Source organism: Rana temporaria, chromosome 7 (assembly GCF_905171775.1).
Source record: "Rana temporaria chromosome 7, aRanTem1.1, whole genome shotgun sequence".
Lineage (NCBI taxonomy): Eukaryota > Metazoa > Chordata > Amphibia > Anura > Ranidae > Rana > Rana temporaria.
Genome location: NC_053495.1, coordinates 102408875 through 102429891, shown reverse-complemented (window position 1 = coordinate 102429891; position 21017 = coordinate 102408875). Strand labels below are relative to the sequence as shown.

The following is a 21017-nucleotide window of genomic DNA, read 5'->3' as shown; positions in this document are numbered from 1 at the left end:
AGCATTGAATTACTATAAAAATGCCACTGGCAGTGAAAGGGTAAACACTAGGGGGCGGGTTAACACTAGCCGGCGGCTGGTCGGCACGTAGTTAAAGAAGAGAAGGGGGTGATTTCTTTGAAATATTTAACCACTTCCATACAGGGCACTTACGCACCTTCCCGCCCAAGCCAATTTTCAGCTTTCAGCACTGTCGCACTTTGAATGGCAATTGCGCGGTCATGCTACACTGTACCCAAACAAAATTGGCGTCCTTTTTTCCCCACAAATAGAGCTTTCTTTTGGTGGTATTTGATCACCTCTGCGTTTTTTTTGGCGCAACAACTAAAAAAAGACTGAAAATTTTGAAAAAAAAAATACGTTTTTATTTTTTTCTGTAATTTTTTTTGTAAATAAGTAAGTTTTCTCTTTCAATTACGGGCACTGATATGGCAGCACTGATGGGCACCGATGAGATGGCACTGATGGACATCGATGAGGTAGTACTGACGGGCACAGATGAGGTGGCACTGATTGGCGGCGCTGGTATGTGGCACTGATGGGCACACATGGGCGGCACTGATGGGCACACATGGGCGGCACAGATGGGCACTCATGGGCGGCACAGATGGGCACTCATGGGCGGCACAGATGGACACTCATGGGCGGCACAGATGGACACTCATGGGCGGCACAGATGGACACTCATGGGCGGCACAGATGGACACTCATGGGCGGCACAGATGGACACTCATGGGCGGCACAGATGGACACTCATGGGCGGCACAGATGGACACTCATGGGCGGCACAGATGGACACTCATGGGCGGCACAGATGGACACTCATGGGCGGCACAGATGGACACTCATGGGCGGCACAGATGGACACTCATGGGCGGCACAGATGGACACTCATGGGCGGCACAGATGGACACTCATGGGCGGCACTTATGGGTGGCACTGATGGATACTTATGGGTGGCACAGATGGGCACTGGGCATGGATGGGCACTGTGGTGTGGTACTGATTTACCCATATTGCCAGTCAGTGCCCATTTGTGGGCACTGATTGGCATCTTTTTTTTTTTTTCCCCCAGATTTTATTTTTTTTGCCCTTCCCTGGTCCAGGGTGGGCTTCCCTGGTGGTCCAGTGTGCCGATCCGAGGGGGGGCTGCGCTGATAAACAATCAGCACGAACCCCCGCTGTCAGGAAAGCCGCCGATCGGCTCTCCTCTACTCGCGTCTGTCAGACGCGAGTGAGGAAGAGCCATCAACGGCTCTTCCTGTTTACATCGTGATCAGCCGTGGTTGGGCACGGCTGATCACATGGTAAAGAGTCTCCGTGAGAGACTCTTTACCGAGATCGGTGTAGTGGGGTGTCAGACTGACACCCTGCAACAACGATCGCCGCGATTCGCGCCCCCGGGGGCGCGCAGCGGCTCAGAATCCTGAGGACGTCATATGACGTCCAGTCAGGATTCTACAACCACTTTGCCGACGTCAATATGTCATTGGCGGGCGGCAAGTGGTTAAAGCGGTGGTTCACCCTGATTTTACACTTTCTGTCTATGCAACTGCTAGGCATAGACAGTAATCAAAGTGCTCCTTACCCCTTTTCAGCAGCCGTTTCTGAGCTGTCACTCAAAATCCCCCGCGGGGAATGGGGGTGTAAGTCCATTCTCCCCCGTCCTGTCAATCCAGTCCTGACACTCCCAGGAGACGCGCTGTGCTCTAGAAGTCTGAACAACGGGGCGTGAGCTTGTTACGCCGTCCGTTGTTATGGCAACCATGTAGTGTTGACGGCGACGCTCGCTGTCAACACTGCACATGCGCGGGATCGAGCGGTGAATGCTGGGAGGCCAGCATTCACCGTATCCCGGAAGAAGACCCTGTCGGCTTCACAGTGCCCACAGGTAAAATGGAAACGTCCATCGGCTGATAATATAAAATATCCTTTTCACAATTACAGCGATTACGCCGGCTAAAGGAGTGGGACACCCTGGTAGTGCGGTAGTACAGGTAAGCCCTGAGGATTACTGGAAAAAAAAAAAAAAATGATATCCTGCGGAACCCCCGCTTTAAAGTGGTTGTAAGGATAGAAGGTTTTGTTTACCTTAAGGGCCAGTTCACACCAGATGCAGTTCCGTGCAGTTACATTTTTCTTCACCAATACTGTCAGTTTCTGCACTGGAAACTGACTGCATGGTGTGAACCAGAGCCATTGGAATACATAGAAAACACTGTGCATGCATTTTTAGTGCAGAAAAAATGCACACAGAACTGCGTCTGCATGATCTGCATTAAAGGGGTTGTAAAGGTTTGTTTTTTTTATTTTCTACATAGGTTCCTTTAAGCTAGTGCATTGTTGGTTCACAAACCCTTTAGAAGGGAAATCGAAGGAAAAGGTAAGTGAACCAACAATGCACTAGCTTAAAGGAACCTAGTTAGAAAATAAAAAACAAACCTTTACAACCCCTTTAAATACTTAAGGACCGCCCAACACCAATATACGTTGTCAGAATGGCACGGCTGGGCACAGGCACGCACCTGTACGTCGCCTTTAAGAGCCCAGCCGTGGGTCGCGCGAGACCTGGTCAGAAGCTCCGTGACCGCGGACCCGATCGCCACCGATGATCCGGGCACAGGAGCTGATGAACGGGGAGAGGTGTGTGTAAACACACCGTCCCCGTTCTTCTGTGTGGCAGTGACACGGATCGTCGTTCCCTATATCAGGGAACAGACTATCAGTGACGTTATGCCTACAGCCACGCCCCCCCCCCCTACAGTAAGAATCACTCCCTTAGGGCACGCTTAACCCCCTTAGCGCCACCTAGTGGTTAACCCCCTCACCATCATTTTCACAGTAATCAGTGCATTTTTATAGCACTTTTCGCTGTGAAAGTGACAATGGTCCCAAAAATGTGTCAAAAGTGTCCGCCATGTCGTCGCAGTCACGAAAAAAAAAGAGATTTTTAATACAGCTTACCTGTAAAATCTTTTTCTTGGAGTACATCACGGGACACAGAGCGGCATTCATTACTATATGGGTTATATGGAGTACCTTCAGGTGTAGACACTGGCAATCTCAAACAGGAAATGCCCCTCCCTATATAACCCCCTCCCATAGGAGGAGTACCTCAGTTTTGTAGCAAGCAGTATGCCTCCCAAAATGGTCCTCAAAAAAGAGGGGTGGGAGCTCTGTGTCCCGTGATGTACTCCAAGAAAAAGATTTTACAGGTAAGCTGTATTAAAAATCTCTTTTTCTTTATCGTACATCACGGGACACAGAGCGGCATTCATTACTATATGGGATGTCCCAAAGCAATGCTTACAATGAGGGGAGGGAGAACATCTCCAAGACAAAAGGATTTAATTTAGAGATATACTCAAATCATAATAAATCCAACTTAGTTGAGAAAAATAAAATTTTTAAATTTAACTCGAACAAGAGGAGCCCCCGGAATCCGAGGGTCTCAAACTGCAGCCTGCAGCACTGCCTGCCCGAAGGCAGTATCAGTATTCCTTCTTACGTCCAACTTGTAGAATTTTGTAAACGTGTGGACAGAAGACCAGGTTGCCGCCTTGCAAACTTGAGCCATAGAGATCTGGTGGTGTGCTGCCCAGGAGGCGCCCATGGCTCTAGTAGAATGAGCCTTTAATGATACTGGAGGAGGCAATCCTTTCAAGCCGTAGGCCTGAGTGATTAATTGCTTAATCCACCTAGAAATGGTGGACTTTGCAGCTGCCTGCCCCTTCTTGGGCCCATCCGGTAGAATGAACAGCACATCTGTCTTCCGGATCTTCTTTGTAGCTTTAAGATAGGCCTTCATGGCCCTGACAATATCCAAGGTATGCAGCAACCCTTCCTTTCTGGAAGTAGGTTTAGGGAAGAAGGATGGTAATACCAAATCCTGGTTCAAATGAAAACTGGATATGACCTTCGGAAGGAAGGAAGGATGAGGGCGGAGAACGACCCTGTCCTTATGAAAAACAAGATATGGTTCCTTACAGGATAAGGCTGCCAGCTCCGAAACTCTTCTTGCGGAAACTATGGCAACCAAAAATACTAACTTCCTTGTCAGTAGAACCAAAGGAATATCAGCCAACGGCTCAAACGGTTGTTTCTGTAAACTTGACAGAACAAGATTTAAATCCCACGGACAAAGCGGGGATTTAACTGGAGGTCTAATACGTAAGACCCCTTGAAGGAAGGTCTTAACCAGCGAGTGGGTGGCCAGCGGCCGCTGAAACCACACTGACAGAGCAGAAATCTGTCCTTTGATTGTGCTTAATGCCAATCCTTTATCCACTCCTAGCTGGAGAAAACTTAATACTCTATCGATGGTAAATTTGCGAGAAAGCCATCGCTTGGACTCACACCAGCCTACATAGGCCTTCCAGACCCTGAAATAAATCACCCTAGAGACCGGTTTCCTGGCTCTGATTAGGGTAGAGATTACTTTCTGAGACAGACCTCTACCCCTGAGAATCAGGGATTCAGCTTCCAGGCCGTCAAATTTAGATGCCGTAAGGCAGGGTGGAGGATCGGACCTTGCGATAGCAGGTCTGGCCGTAGAGGAAGAGTCCAAGGGTCTCCCACTACCATCCTTAAGATTAGTGAGTACCATGCCCTTCTGGGCCATGCTGGAGCTACCAGGATGACTGGTATGTGCTCCCCCCGGATCCTGCGCAGCAGGCGGGGTAGTAACTGGAGCGGGGGAAACGCATAAAGAAGTTTGAACTGATGCCAAGGGCAAACCAACGCATCGGTTCCGCAGGCCATCGGATCCCTTGAGCGGGACATGAACCTGTCTAGTTTCTTGTTGAGTCTCGATGCCATGATATCCACGTCCGGCACTCCCCATCTTTGGCAGAGTGCTTGAAAGACTAGTGGATGCAGAGACCATTCCCCCGGCCATAGAGTCTGGCGGCTTAAGAAGTCCGCCTGAAAGTTGTCCACTCCTGGAATGAATATTGCCGATATGCAGGGCACATGAGCCTCTGCCCATAGAAGAATCAAGCTCACCTCTCTCTGAGCGGCTTGACTCCTGGTTCCCCCTTGGTGATTTATGTGTGCCACGGCCGTGGCATTGTCTGATTGAATTCTCACCGGGAACCCCTGCAATTTTGACGTCCAAGCCCTGAGGGCTAGTCGAGCAGCTCTGAGCTCCAAGATGTTGATGGGCAACTGCTTCTCTGGCTTTGCCCAAGTACCTTGGCGAGTGCAACCATCCAAAATTGCTCCCCAGCCCGTCAGGCTGGCGTCTGTGGTCACTATCTTCCAAGCCACTGGGCTGAAAGACCTCCCCTTCAGTAGATTCTGAGGGTCTAACCACCAACACAGACTTTGTCGGACTCTTGATGAGAGCGGCAACGGGATATCCAAGGCCTGTGGCCTTCTGCTCCATGCTGACAGGATGGCTGCCTGTAGGATGCGAGTGTGGCTCTGGGCGTATGGTACCGCCTCGAATGTGGCCACCATCTTGCCTAGTAACCTCATACATAGGCGAATAGTCGGTTCTTTCTTGCTTAGAACCAGTAGGATTAATTCCTTGATGGCTTTTACCTTCCTCAGAGGTAGGAACACTCCTTGTTGTTCTGTGTCTAATCTCATGCCGAGATATTCCAACTGCTTTGTGGGCTGGAAAGCTGACTTTTCTCGATTTAGGACCCAGCCGAACCTCTCGAGGTATTGGACCGTGAGGGCCACTGCTCGCTCCAAGCCGGGAGACGAGTGATCTATGACTAGGAGGTCGTCCAGGTATGCTAGGATCGTGACCCCTTGGATCCTTAGTTTGGCTAGGATTGGAGCTAGGACCTTCGTGAACACCCGGGGGGCCGTAGCCAACCCGAAGGGAAGCGCCACGAATTGGAAGTGACGCGAAGCCACCATGAAGCGTAGATATCTTTGATGTGGCTGATAAATTGGAACATGAAGGTAGGCATCCTTTATGTCTATGGACGCCATGAAGTCGTCCTTCTGGAGTGTGGCAGCTGCTGACCGCACGGATTCCATCCGAAATGAGCGGATCTTTAGATATGCATTTACCATCTTTAGGTCCAAAATTGGCCTGACATCTCCATTGGATTTTGGGATGATGAATAGGTTGGAGTAGAAACCCAGCCCCTGTTCCAGGACTGGTACCTCTACTATTACTTCCTGGGAAAGTAGATGATCTAATGCCGATCTTAATGCGGCTCCCTTTTCCGGATCGTTTGGAATCCTCGACTTCTGGAAATGAGGAGGAGGAAACCTTAGGAAATCTAATTTGTAGCCTGTGGCCACGGAAGACCGTACCCACTCGTCGGGAATGCTGGCTTCCCAAATCTCTGAAAAGAGTCGCAGCCTTCCCCCCACCTTCGTGGGTGGGGGCGCCCCTTCATAAGGTTGGCTTGGGGGCTGGTTTTGCTGGTTTGCGAAACCACTGCCTTTTGCCTCTAACAGCCTGTCCTTGTGATCTGCTGTTGAAGCCGAAGTTTGCTTTTGCAGGAGGCCGTCGATACTGCTTGGCATTAGAGGGCCCCTGCCCAGGGGAATACTGTCGTTTAAACGCAGGTCCCTGAACCTTCTTCTTAGTTGGCAAGAGAGTACTCTTGCCGTTTGAAATGGTCTGAATGTATTTATCTAGGTCTTCTCCGAAGAGTCGTCCTCCATGGAAGGGGAACCCTACCAGGAGCTTCTTGCATGGGGGCTCAGCCTCCCAGCTTTTTAACCATAAGAGTCTTCTCATATGGATAACGATAAACGTGACGCTTGCTGGATAGAATCCTTGATTGCGTCTACCGTAAAACATATGGACATCCGAAAATTTTTCTGCCTGCTGGGCCGGAATAAGTTTAAGCATCTGCTTAAATTGATCCGATAATGCTTGAGCGACCCCAATCGCAGCCACAGCTGGCTGTACTACTGCCCCTGCAGTAGTGAAGGAGTTCTTAAGTAGTGCTTCCAAGCGCTTATCAACTGGATCCTTGAACACCTGTATGTTTTCTACAGGGCATGTTAACGATCTGTTAACACATGAGATGGCTGCGTCCACTGCAGGAGTAGCCCATCTTTTGGAAAAATTTTCTTCCATAGGATATAGGACAGAGAACCTTTTAGGTGGTAAGAAGATCTTATCTGGCTTGTTCCAATCTTGGAACAAAATTCCCTCTAATAGAGGATGGATCGGAAACACAGCATTGCTTTGAGGCGCCCTCAGTGAGCCCAAAGCTGAAACCGTCGATACCTGGAGATCTGGTACTGGCAAGTTGAATGTCCTATGGACCAAGTCCGACAATCCTTGAATCCACCAGCTCTCCCTCAGGGAGACTGCCCCAGACTCCTCTGTATCCGGGTCTTCGATCCCTGAACCTACTTGGTCCGTGTCCAAGAGGTCGTCCAATTCCCCTGAGGAAAGGACCTCCTCTTCTGAGGGTCCGCGCTCGGGCGACGGAGATCTATTCCGCTTACTGCCCCGCATAGCTGCGGATATCATTTTTCCCATGCTTTTCTGCATCTCTTTTAAAGAGGTGAGTAATACCTCCTCCGTGACCATCTTAGGGTTGGACTGACCCGCGTCAGCTCCAGCCCCAGATCCCGATGGCCCCAAGGCTCCCTGTAGGGAAAACAGCGGCATACCATGGTACAATACCGAGGTACACCTGCTACCTATTGGTATTTGGAACTATAAAAGTTAATTGTCCAAACACCTGTTTGGGGGATAAAAAAATGCTTCCTCTCCCCTAGATGACTTTTTTTTTTTTTTTTTTTTTCGTTTTTGTTTCAAATCCAGGAAAGAAAAAACATTCTGTCCCCCTGAGTAGTATTGCAAAGAAAAACTATGAGATGGAAAAGAAACAGCCTATTTCTAGGCTTGACAAAACAGTCCTCTGAAGACTGCAATATCCTTTCTGGCCACTGTGTGTCCTCGGCGCCCCGTGCTGCCGCTCTGGTCTTTCTCCTCAGTTCCAAAGTATTGATGGAACAAACAAGGAAGGGCCGCCCCTTCCTTTAAGCCACTGACCCGCCCTTCCCCCCCAGCAACCTCAAACAGGAAATGCCCCTCCCGACAGGGGGAGGGGGGGGGGGATTTTGGGAGGAAGGGACCTCTCTGTTCCAGCAAACTGCAGCCTGCAGCCTGGAACCATGAGGAGGTCAGCGTTTTGCCTGCTTGCAGGCTCTGAGGAGGAAGACTGAATGGAGCATCGCCTGGAGGCCTGCAGGTAAGCAAAGCTCTCTGACACACACATATATTTTTATATAACACAGGCCCCACTCAATGCTTTTCCAACACTACAAGGGAGGTCACATCTTATGGGGAATAATACATAGAGAGCCATCCTATCTTTATGATATGTGACTAGTTTGCCAGATGCAGTGCATAACTTTAGGCATGTCCCCTGTGACCCCCCAGAAAAAAACCTGCTAAGAACCAAGTTCCGCAAGTTTTCCCCTCACTTACCTGCTCCATGCCGCAGGACTTTGCCAAGCAAGAGGCCCAATCTTCCCCCATCTCCGTGGGGATGTCTAGACCTTCAGGCCCTGGGTTCCTATGAAGGATCCACTGTCCTGGGCCCATATAGCACCCTGGCAACAGAAAACTTTAGGTACCCAAAGGTTTCTAAGTTCTGGGCCCAGGGTCCAGCTCTCTAAAAAGAAAAGCATTATGGGCTATACCCCAAGGGTTTGGGGTCCGGTTACTGACCACTTTAGCGCTGAGGCTTTTTTGGACAGAACCGGTAGCTCACCTAATCCCAAGGATGCGGAGGCAAGCTAAACCATGACTAACACCTAAGACACTGGCGTAAAAACTGAGGTACTCCTCCTATGGGAGGGGGTTATATAGGGAGGGGCATTTCCTGTTTGAGATTGCCAGTGTCTACACCTGAAGGTACTCCATATAACCCATATAGTAATGAATGCCGCTCTGTGTCCCGTGATGTACGATAAAGAAATAAACGCCGATCGCAGCCATTAGTAGTAAAAAAAAATTATTAATAAAAATGCCATAAAAACTATCCCCCATTTTGTAAACGCTATAACGTTTGCGCAAACCAATCTATAAAACGCTAAAACGAAGTATATGTTTCGGCCTAAACTGAGGATTTTTTTTTATATATATATATTTGTGGGGATATTTATTATAGCAAAAAGTAAAAAAATATTAAAATTTTTTTTTCAAAATTGTCACTCTATTTTTGTTTCTAGCGCAAAAAATAAAACCTGCAGAGGTGATCAAATACTACCAAAAGAAAGCTCTATTTGTGGGATAAAAAAGGATGACAATTTTGTTTGGGAGCCATGTCGCACGTGCAATTGCCAGTTAAAGCGACGCATTTCAAAATCGCAAAAAGATGCAAGGTCCTTAACCTGCATAATGGTCCGGGTCTTAAGTGGTTAAAGTTATAAAAAACAAACACACACACACACAATCAGCCTGTGAGCAGCCCCCCCTATACTTACCTGAGTCCAGTCTCAATTCAGGATTGTGTTCGAGAGCAGTGAGCCTCTCCGCTTCTCTTTCCTCACAGGGCAGATTGATAGTAGTGGGAGTCATTGGCTCCTACTGCTGTCAAAATCCCTGACAAGGGATTGGATGTGGTGCTGAGCCACACTGTCTTTGTTAATGAACAAAGCTTGGCATAAAGCCCGAAGGTGTGGCGGAATAGAAAAGCGATTTCCTAAGGTGGCTTACTTGGAGAAGGAGCCAAGAGCACCAGCAGAGGACACGAGGAACCTCGGGGCTTATCTGTGCAAAACCACTGCACAAAGCAGGGGAGTATAACATGTTTGTTTGTTATTTAAAAAGGTTTCCTGGCACCACTTTAAAAAGTTTGTGCAAGGGTGGCCCGAACAAACTGTTACTTTTACTTTTTTAGGGATGTGGCTGCTAGGCACCTTGTATCCTACTGTATACAGAATCAGCTACATACAGGATGCAAGTCCCGAAGAGTCTTGGGAGACTTCCAGTCTGCTGTTGTAACAAAAGCAAGTTGGGCCGAGTGCTTCTCAGCCATTTAGCAGAAGCCTTGTATTTTTCTAGTCCTGATTGGAAGTGGCACACAAATGACAACAGTCTCCACCTTAGCAAAAAGAACCCATGTATTTCCTGATAAAAAATTCAAGTTTTCCTAATGATTTTGTCCGAGTAGCAGACTGAAAGCTTCCCGAGATGCTGTTAAACGCACTACAGCATTCTGTATGTAGTTCATGCTACATACAGTAGGATACAACATCCAAAAGCCGCATTACTTCGTAAAGGAAATACTTTGTTGAGCCAGCTTGGCCGAAACAAACAAAATGTACTAAAGTGGAGGTTCACCCAAAAAATAAATTTTTAACATTACATTCAGCCGAGTTGTCCTAATGACAATCGGCTGTTTTTTTTTTTTCCCGTACATACCTTATTTTCACTGCCGCTTCTGGGTATGTCTTCTGCGGGACTGGGCGTTCCTATCTGATTGACAGGCTTCCGACCGTCGCATACTACGCGTCACGAGTTGCCGAAAGAAGCCGAACGTCGATGCGCAGGCGCCGTATAGAGCCGCACCGACGTTCGGCTTCTTTCGGCAACTCGTGACGTGTAGTATGCGACAGTCGGAAGCCTGTCAATCAGATAGGAACGCCCAGTCCCGGAGAAGAAATACCCGGAAGTGGTGGTGAAATACAGTATGTACGGGAAAAAACAAACAAAAAACAGCCGATTGTCATTAGGACAGTTGAGCAAAGATACACACGGTCTGACACCCCTTGTCCCAGCCCTGAATATAGCCCAGAATTTTGGAAATCAAAATTCCACCTAAATAATGTAAAAGACAATTGTTAGTTCCCGATAATGGATAGGAGATATGAAATCTGTCATTTATGAAATGAGAAAGAATGTAAAAAATCTATCTCAGTGCCGGTTCACATTTGTGCGCTCTGCAATATCGCATGTGATTCGCACTGCAAATCACATGTGATGTCGGCGTGATGCGATTTCAGCCAAACAGATTGTATGGCTGCTATTGCATTGCATTCGGACCAGACTCGCACAGGACCCTTTTTGTGGTCCGCACCAGAATCCGATCACACCCATGTGAACCGTTAATGTCCGAACTGTCAGTTTGTATTGGCACTTTCCACAGATCGCATAGGACAGTGTGAACTGCTGTGCCAGTCGAGTGCGATGCGGGAACCCGCAGTGGATTCGCAGGGCTTCCGTATCGCACAAGTGTGAACCAAGCCCGAATCAAATACCGGTATATATACGGTAAATGCTGAGTGACAGAAATATTACACAGTCTCAAGCACCATTATATAAAGGGCGAGTGCCGGTTCAGATTTGTGCAATGCTGGAACCCTGCGAATCCACGGTGGGTTCCCGCATTGCACTCGACTCGTACAGCAGTTCCCACTGTCCTATGCGATCTGTGGGTAGTGTCAATACAAATTTAATGACACCCCCATTTTTTTTCCCTGAAACTTCCCTCCTAAAATAAAGGTAAATACGGTAAATTGGACAAAGATCTATACTCCAAAAAATGTATTAAAATTGCCTAGGCTCAATGGACTACTTGATCCTTTCTGTCATTGCTCTTCTAGATTTCTGTACTTACCTGCTGCAATTAGTTTGCCATTCATTTCTGCTGTTCCCAGACCAGAACGAGCATAATGCATTGGTGACATGATTTTGTCATTTGAGTCATCTGGAGGTATTTCAAGGCTTAAACTTTTCATTAGACGCGGAGTATTTAACGGGGAGCTCAATGGGGTGTTGCGGCCATGCAAGAAGATAACGCTTAACGTGCTGTTAAGAACCGCAAGACAAAGGTAGGATTTATCTGCAAAAAAATTAAATAAAATAAATTACTTTTCGGCATTGGTATACATTACAACCGGCTTCATAAATCAATGACACACATCCCCAATAATAGTGCACAAAAATCAATTATATGCTGGAACATTACAGGTGCTAAACAATTCAACACACATTTTCACTCTTTAAAAAACAAAAACAAGCAGTCTTGGCAAAGACATTCCAAGCCAGGGAAACCAGAATTCCTTGTCGCTTTAACGGACAATTGCGCGGTCGTGCACTGTACCCAAACACAATCTATGCCATTCTTTCCCCACAAATAGAGCTTTAGTTTGGCTGTATTTGATCACCTCTGCAGTTTTTATTTTTTGCGCTATAAGCAAAAAAAAATAAAAAAAAAATATACACAATATTTTGTACTTTTTGCTATAATACATATCCCAAAAAAATCTTTATTTTTTTAATAGTTTCTTCATCAGTTTAGGCCGATATATATATATATGCGACGTATTTTTGGTAAAAAATAAATAACAAAAATCACAATAATTGTATATTGATTGGTTTGCGCAAAAAAGTCATAGCGTCTACAAAATAGGGGATAGATTTATGTAGTTTGTATTTATTTTTACTAGTAATTACGGCGATCTGCGATTTTTACCGGACTGCGACATTGCAGTGGACAGATAGAACACCTTTGACACTATTTTGGGACCATTGACATTTATACAGCGATCAGAGCCAAAAATAGCCACTGATAACTGTAGAAATGTCACTGGCAGGGGTTAACACTAGGGGGCGATCAAGGTGTTAACCGTGTTCCTTAGGTGTGTTCTAATTCTAGGGGGGGGTGGGACTGAACACACGATCAGTCTCCTCTCCCGAGAGAACCGGGATTTGTGTGTTTACAGACACAGATGCCCGGTTCTCACTCTGTCACAAGCAATCGCAGGTGCCCGGCGGGCATCGTGCCTGCCAGGCACACGCATTGGCTCCAGGTACACGCTGCTGGAGGGCGCCTGATGTGACATACAGCTACGGCAATTTGCGCAGCCGTGCCAACCTGCGCAGCATAACTGTGGCGGCTGGTCGACTAGCGGTTAAAAATAAATAAATGAATTTTGGAATTCTTGGTAGTTTCCAGTTTTCAGCAGAGAGTTGTATATCAGGACAATTGCTCATCAGCAATGTACCTTTCTGTGCTTAACTACAAATGTAGAAAAATTGTGCAGCCAATACTCTACTTACGTGACTTTTTTGCTGTTGCAATAACTTTCCATTCGTGTTTGGGGTTTGGGGCAGCAAAACTTGAAGGTGAGGGAATCCCAGAACTACTGCTCATGTGCTTGTCACTTTCACGAGGAGATTTCTTCTGTAAAAGCAATCAAATAATTAATAAAGAAAAAGATGAAATGACTGAATTTCTACCTTGGAGCTGAGCAGCATTTTCCAAATAGGCCTTTAGCGCCCATTTAAAACTCATTTGTTTAGGAGCTGTTATAGTGCGTTTTTTGTGCATTTTTCATTGTACCAAACATGAAAGATACATGTGACGAAAATGTACAAAATAACAGTAAAACACTTGAATGCAAAAAATTTGCCTTAGGCCCCTTTCAGATGTGCGGACCGTATGTCCGCTTTTTCATCCATCCGTTTGCGGATGAAAAAGGGACATACATTGGTCCCTATGTGATTGCGGGTGTCATCGGATAAATCCGCTGACACCCGTAATCATCCGCCTCAGCAAACATCCGATTTTGCAGACGTAAGAAAACCCTATTTTTTCTTCCGTTTGCGAATCGGATCAGATGAACACGGACACACGGTCCGTGTTCATCCGATCCCCCATAGGGGAGAGCGGAGAAAAGACAGGGCGGTCCCTGCACAGTGTGCAGAGACCGCCCTGTCATCCGACGGCTCAGCTGGGATTTACGGAGTGATCCCCGCTGAGCTTACGGACACACGGAGGCGGATCATTACGGATCCGCCCTGTGTGAAAGGGCCCTTAGTTTGGAATAGACACCGACTTATTACACCCCATTTATAAAAGAGGAAAACAAACAGGAGTGATGAATGTCCAAAGTTCTTAAACTTTTCTGGACTCTGATGCAGGCATCCTTTTGTTTTTTTTAAGAGCAGACTGTTGGCTCTCTTGCCAAAAGTAATCCTAGTGACTAATTAGCCATTGGAATTCTTTTTCAAGCAGCAGCAGGTGGTGACGTCCACACCCCCTATGGCTTTCTCTAGCTCTCCCGTCCTGCTGGGACACCCGAGCAACCAGCAATTGCTTCTGGATTAACTTTGCTCAACTCTGGTATGGTAACCCCAAAATGATGACCTGACCACTTTCGATTTACTCGGATGTCAACGGATGTCTATTGCGGTAACAAGGAGGTTTACATTCCTTGTGACAGCAATAAAAGCGTAAAAAGAAATAGTAGTAAAATTATTATTTTTTTCATTTTAAAGTGCCCATGTCCCCCTACGCAAAAGCCAACGCACACACCCACAAATAGCGATCATCGGTCCCACACAAATAGCAATTGTCCCACACATGAGGTATCACCGTGAACATCAGATCATGGGCAGTAATTATAGCACTAGACCTCCTCTTTAAACCTAAAGTGGTAACTAATTAAAGCATTGCCTATGGATAGTAAAATGTATATACATTTTCGCCATCACACAAGCGAAATTTTAAAGCATGACATTTTTTTTTAAAGTTCAAAAGAAGTGTATAAAAAAAAATAAAGACTTTGCGTTTTAAAAATTGCTGCGCAAATGTCGTGTGACATAAAAATTCACAAAACCCACCAATTTATTCTAGGGCCCCTGCTTTAAAAAAAATACATATAAATGGTTGAGGGCTCCAAGTAATTTTCTAGCAAAAAATACGTATTGTAAAAAAAAAAAAATATATATGTGTCAGAAAAGGCCTGGTCTGGAAGAGGTTAAAGATGAATTCTAGGCATCATATTTTTACAAAATTACACTGATCCAGCGTTTTGATTGGACGGGGTAAGAAAGCGTCACCGCCATCCCGCCTCTACCCCTTGTCCAAATCAGAGAACGCTTTGCATTCATTCAGAAAATGTAAAGCATTCTCAGAATTATGACTGTGCTGAGCATCTGATGACCTGTGTTCACAATAGATCAGGCCAACCGATCAGCCCAGGACACGCAAGCAAGTCTAGATCACTGGGAGTAGCGGTGTCTACTTCAAGGATTTTCAGCTTCCAGGGGCATCAGCCAGGTATGGTCTATACATTGTTACATTGATCTGAGCTGTAAAAATATACCAATGCTTTAGCAGCGACACATAAAATGTGTTTGCGTGACTTTTTAATGCCTCTAGAAAATGTGATATCAGGATTACAAGGGCTTTTCTGCTAGACTGGCAATATGATTGAAAAAAAAGAAAACACCAGACAAAACAGTTCTCTTGCTCAAAAATAGTATCACCACCCCCCCCCCCCCCCCAATTCCTAAAGGTAACATATTGGATTTATACGTGTCTACCTTTATTGTGACCAGGGCTGGATCTGACCAACTTGATGTGGGGGTGCAGAGGATGGGAGGTCAGCAGGGCATAGGGCCTGTACTTGGGCTACTGTTTTTTAGGGCAGTGGTCAGCAGTGCAGTGTACAAGAAATCAGCAGGGCAAAGGAAGGAAGGTCAGCAAGGGATTGTACATGAATTGGTAGAGCAATATACAGGAGGTAATTCGGGCAAAGGACAGGGGTCACCGCTGGCTGGGCACTTGGCAGAGCTCCTTTGCCATCCCAACACAGCTGAAATCACATTCCTTCACACACAGCCACAATCTGCAGTGTATAGCTGGCTGCTATGTTGCAGTTCTGCCCTGTGACATTTCCTGGTCGGAACAGCAGTGTACCTGCAGTAGCCAGATAAACACTGTGCAGATTGTGACTGTGTGTGATCTAAGCTGTGTATGGTGGAGAGGAACTATGCTTGGATGTAAAGGGAGCTCACCCCAGCATCCACCTAGATCCAGGCATAATTGTGACCAGGACTGAAACCGTTTAGGATATTGTCCATTTAGTCAAATTTAAAATATAGCTTACTTTGTATTCCTTTTAACTAGATCTAAAATTTGTCAGCTTCAGCAGCGGCTGGCAAATATTCAATCCATATACTGTACAGCGGCAAAAATGAGTTTATCCTCTGCAGATTTTGTAAGCGTGTCCACTTGCAAAGAAATTAAGGTTCTATAATTTTTATCATAGGTAGATTTTAAAATGATAGAGACAGAATATCAACCAAAAATCCAGAAAAAACACACAATACAAATGTTATAAATTGAGTTGCAGTTCAGTGAGTAAAATAAGTATTTGATCCCCTACCAAACAAAAATATTTCTGGCTCCCACAGAAGATGGTGCTCTGGACGACAACTCATTAAGTGTATAAAAGATGCCTGTCCACAGAATCTTTCTTCCATTCAAACCTCACCATCATGGACACCAAAAAGCCGTCAAAAGACATCAGGGACAAGATTGTAGATCTGCACAAGACAGGAATGGGCTACAAGACAAATCAGCAAGAAGCTTGGTGAGAAGGAGACAACTGTTGGAACGATTATTAGCAAATGGGGGAAAAAAAAAAATGTAATTGCCGTCAGTCTGGAGCTCCATGCAAGATTTTGCTTTATGTGGCAAGGATGATCATGAGAAAAGTGAGAGATCAGACCAAAACGACACAGGAGGAGCTTGCGAATGATCTCAAGGCCGTTGGGAACAGATTGGACTAGTAACAATACGCCGCCATCGATTGAAATCCTGCAGTGCCCGCAAGGTCCCCCTCCTCAAGAAGGCACATGTACAGGCCTGTCTGACGTTTGCCAATGAACATCTAATAATTCAGAGAAGGATTGGGAGAAAGTACTGTGGTCAGAAAAGACCAAAATTGAGCTCTTGGCATTAACTAGTCTCACCGTGTTTTGAGGAAGAAAAAAAGCTGACTATGACCCTAAGAAAATCATCCCTACAGTCAAACACAGAGGTAGAAATATTATGCTTTGGGGCTGTTTCTCTGCTAAAGGGTACAGGCCAACGTTGCCACACTGAGGGGTTGAGTATTGTAAAATCTTGGATGAGACCCTTCTTCCCTCAGCCAGAACACTGAAAATGAGTGGCATAGTCTGTTTCCAGACCTTAATTCAATAGAGAAAATTTGGGGGGGGGGGGGGGGGGAGCTAAAAATTTGAGTTGCCAAGCAACAGCCAAGAAACCTTAAGGATTTAGAGAAGATCTGTATAGAAGAGTGGACCAAAATCCCCCCTGAGGTGTGCAAACCTAGTAATCAACTACAACATCTTCCCTCTGTGCTTGCCAACAAGGGTTTTGCCACCAAGTCATGTTTTTCTTGGGGATCAAATGCTTATTTTACTCACTGAACTGCAACTCAATTTATAATATTTGTATCATGTTTATTAATGGATTTGTGGTTGATATTCTCTCTAGCATTTAAAATACACCTATGATAAAAATGAGAACTCGTTTCTTTGAAAGTGGGAAAACTTACAAAATCTGCAGGGGATCAAATAATTTTTTTTTCCACTGTATAGGCTGGCTGGCTGGTTGTACACAAGTCGTTCTATCGATCGACTTGTGTACAACCAGCCTGTCCATTTTATTTTATTTTTTTAACGATCAGCCAGCAACACTGATTTTGCAGAACACAATAGTGCTGCGGGTAGGATCCCCCCCCATTAGCACCGAGTGTGTTGACTGGGGAATCAGAACTTTTTTTGTTCAACCCACTGGTTTAACGAAAAATAAAAGTTGATGCATAATGTATGGCCTGCCTTAGAATCTTTTACACATAGCCGGATGTTTACAAGGCTCAAAAAATAATAATAAAAAAAAAATACAAAAAAAACTAAGTTTACGAACACTTGCCAGAGGGTTTTGGCTGAGCTAAGGGGCCAACTAAAGAGAAGATTTCGGCTGCTGTTTTTTTTTTAGTCAACTGGTGCCCTAAAATCATTGCAGTCTATGAAATATTTGTAAAACACACAGCTAAAGCTGTGCTGAACTGGCGGGGACACCTGTGCCAATAAACTTTCCTGCAAGAGGTACCTTATACCCCACTTGGGGTTCTATGGCTGTGGCTTATAATTCAAAGCCACCTTGAATATGAGAAAGCCCTGGATACATAACAAGGCTCCATCTATATATATATATATATATATATATATATATATATATATATATATATATATATATATATATATATATATATATATATATATATATATATATATATATATATTAATATAATGATTGGGCCGATATTCGGGTGGACCCATCAAGGCAATAATTGTGCCTTCCCCTTCAGGGGTGATTATACAATTTTTTTTTTTGTTAGAAACAAAGTTAATTTCTTGTGATGGAAAGAGGTTATCCACATACATTTCAAGGACCAGTGTGGTTAGTTAGTGCAACATCCATACCTACTTAATTTAACACTGAATAGTAGGATGCAAGTACAGAAAACCAAAGAACAGGTTTTCTAAAACAGAAGAGATGTTTGGCTGTTTAAAACACAGGCTAAGGAAAAATACTGAGAAACACACACTACGCCTGTTTTATATTAGGAAGGAAAGACTACTAAACTTGCTTTAATCTAGTATAAAGATTAGAAAACTTGTTTATGTTAGAGCCAAGTGATTATACCATTTGTATATCAATGGTGATGTCTGATAGAACAATTTTCTTCTTACCTAGATCAATCCACCCTCCCCCATCAATAGAATTACCAGCGACCATGGTTATATTAGGAGGTGAGATTTTCTCCTCCTCATGCCAAGTGTCACGAATAATTGGTCTATTCTTTACCTTTGCCAATTCATTCGGCAGAAAGGATTGTTCCTGGTGCTAAAACTTGTTTTGTGTGTTGTCCCCCTGTACCTGGTCTTGAGGTTCATCAGCACCTACCCAGTATTGTCCTGAGGAAGCTATTGTGAAAATTGTGAATTGTGTTGACAAGAAAGCATGGAAAAGTCTATGGGTGCTACCCATTGAGATTTAAATATAGTAATTTGTGTCCATTATGGCAATTACCAATTTAAGATCCATACTTCCATATCTATCCTATTGGGTATCTGTTGACCCTGTCAGTTAGTAGGGTGTCTTTGTCTGTTGAATGTCATTTTAATCATTTTGTAAAAAAGACTATATTTTATAAATTATTGCCTCATGTTATATCCACAAAGTCTGCCTCATTTCGATAGAGTTGTCATAACTCATTCAATCCTTTTCTATAATCATTGGAAGTTGGCATAGTGGGGGGTCTTTCCTTTATTCTTCTGTTTTTTAGCGAACTGGTGCTCTAAAAATATTTGTAAAACACACAGCTAAAACGCAGTTTCAATTACTAAAAAAAATCTAAATCATTATCTTCCTTTATTACCTCCTCTGCTGCATCCCCCCAGTTTACATATTCTTAAATAAAATTGCAAAGTATCAGGGTGTTAAAGTGAAAACATGCTGTAATTATTGTGGGTGTTGGTGCACAATAAGCAGAAGTAGCCGTAGGGTCACGATAACCCAATAAGTTTGTCTAGCTATATTTTGGGTCCCTGTTGACAGATGCCCTCCCAATAGATGTATCAATGCATCGCCTAGCACAAAACCTTTACTAAAAATTATATTATATTACCTCTCTATCGGCTAGGACCAGAGAACTCAGTTGATTGATATGAATTTTAACATTCTACAAGACTACCACAAAGGCAGCACCAAAAAATAATTGATAGCAGAACTGCCAGGCCTAATAAAATTTACTAGGCTTAAAAAATAAATAAAATAATTCATGTAGCATGAAAAATGTTTTTGTACCTGAACCAACTGTATACAATCTTCTTCACCAGCAAACATATCATTATGTTGGTCCAGGACATATCCATCAAGCAACTTGTGATCCGCGGAGTAATACAACGTCTGTACCTGTAAAAGAGTGAACAAATAGCCATATGGATACTAGCCCCATAAAAATGAATTCAGAAATTCCAACTCTGGTTGGAAAGCATTTTTAGTTTCCATTTTGGAGGTTAAAACTACTGTACGGCATCAATTCTTCTAAAAACTAAAAGGAGTCTTCGCATGAAAATCTTCCTTTTCCAGAAAGTAGGAGACGGCTGAAGAGTTGCCACTGTTAGGTAACATTCAAGTGGAAATTGTGCAGAACGTACGCAATAAAATATATACACAGAGTAAACAAATTCAAGAAGTGTACAAATGAATGAAGCCCATTGCTTCTAAAATCATAATTATAAAACCAGCATTAAAAGGGTTGTCTGTAAGCAAAACGGAGACCAATATTCAATAAATGAGCTAAAATAAAAAGCACATGATCCCCCATAAGAGACAATGCTTGTATACTGGTGCATAAAATTATAAAAATTATAAAGCATCACAAAAATCGCCAATTTAGGAAATACAATGTTTGGGAAAATATAAAAACACACATACATAATGCTTTTGTAAAGCAATTTTTTTTACAAAGGTTTTCAAATGCTGACTACAAGCTTAACAAGTTATTTATCTGCAAAATGCAAAGACTGCAGCAGAAGAAATGGTTTGGAATGTTGTGAAATGGGCTTAAAAATTTATGGCAGCCATAAAAAAAAAAAATCTCAGGACAAACCCACTGCTAGGTTTAGTTGTATGATAAAATAAAATTTACGCCAACCATATGAACACTTACATGGGACAAATACAAATGTCCACTCGATTAAATCAGAAGTGCTTGATAGGGCTTTCCACTGTACAAATTCAGAAAAAAAGGCCGCTAAAGCAAGCTCAAGGTGGAGGGCATAAAATGCATATAAAATCCCAAGAATTCCACAGACTTTTATACTCCATAGATATAAAATTATGTTTGAGCCCAGCGACGCCTCATTAAATATTCTGTGTATAACTATATAATAATAATAAAAAAAAGAAGATAAATAAGCTCATCAGAACACGACCAAGAGGCAAAAAAAATTGGTCACAACTGTATTTATCCCATTTAGAAGAAAATTGTAAAAAGGTAGAGTTCAATGAAAACCTTAAGTTTGTATATAAAGCATATCATGGTTAGACCTGAAATTCAATGATCAGAGGATACACATTTCTGAAAATATTCCTTTAATCCTGTGTATTGCCCTCATTCTGGCAATACAAGATAGACTATTTTTGAGAGACTTATGTAATGTCTGTGGAATCTTTGGCATCATACATACAGTTCTGCAAGTT

At 44.0% G+C, this 21017-nt stretch overlaps 1 protein-coding gene across 1 annotated transcript in view; it reads right to left on the bottom strand.

The window, feature by feature from the left end:
* Positions 1–21017, bottom strand: part of LOC120945553 (influenza virus NS1A binding protein) — a 113099-nt gene that overhangs the window by 21584 nt on the left and 70498 nt on the right. Inside the window, exons 8-10 of the mRNA XM_040359806.1 lie at positions 19617–19724; positions 13004–13127; positions 11559–11783 (exon numbers count right to left, since the gene is read on the bottom strand). Coding sequence (XP_040215740.1) covers positions 11559–11783; positions 13004–13127; positions 19617–19724 — 457 coding nt within the window. The remainder of the gene's footprint in view (positions 1–11558; positions 11784–13003; positions 13128–19616; positions 19725–21017) is intronic.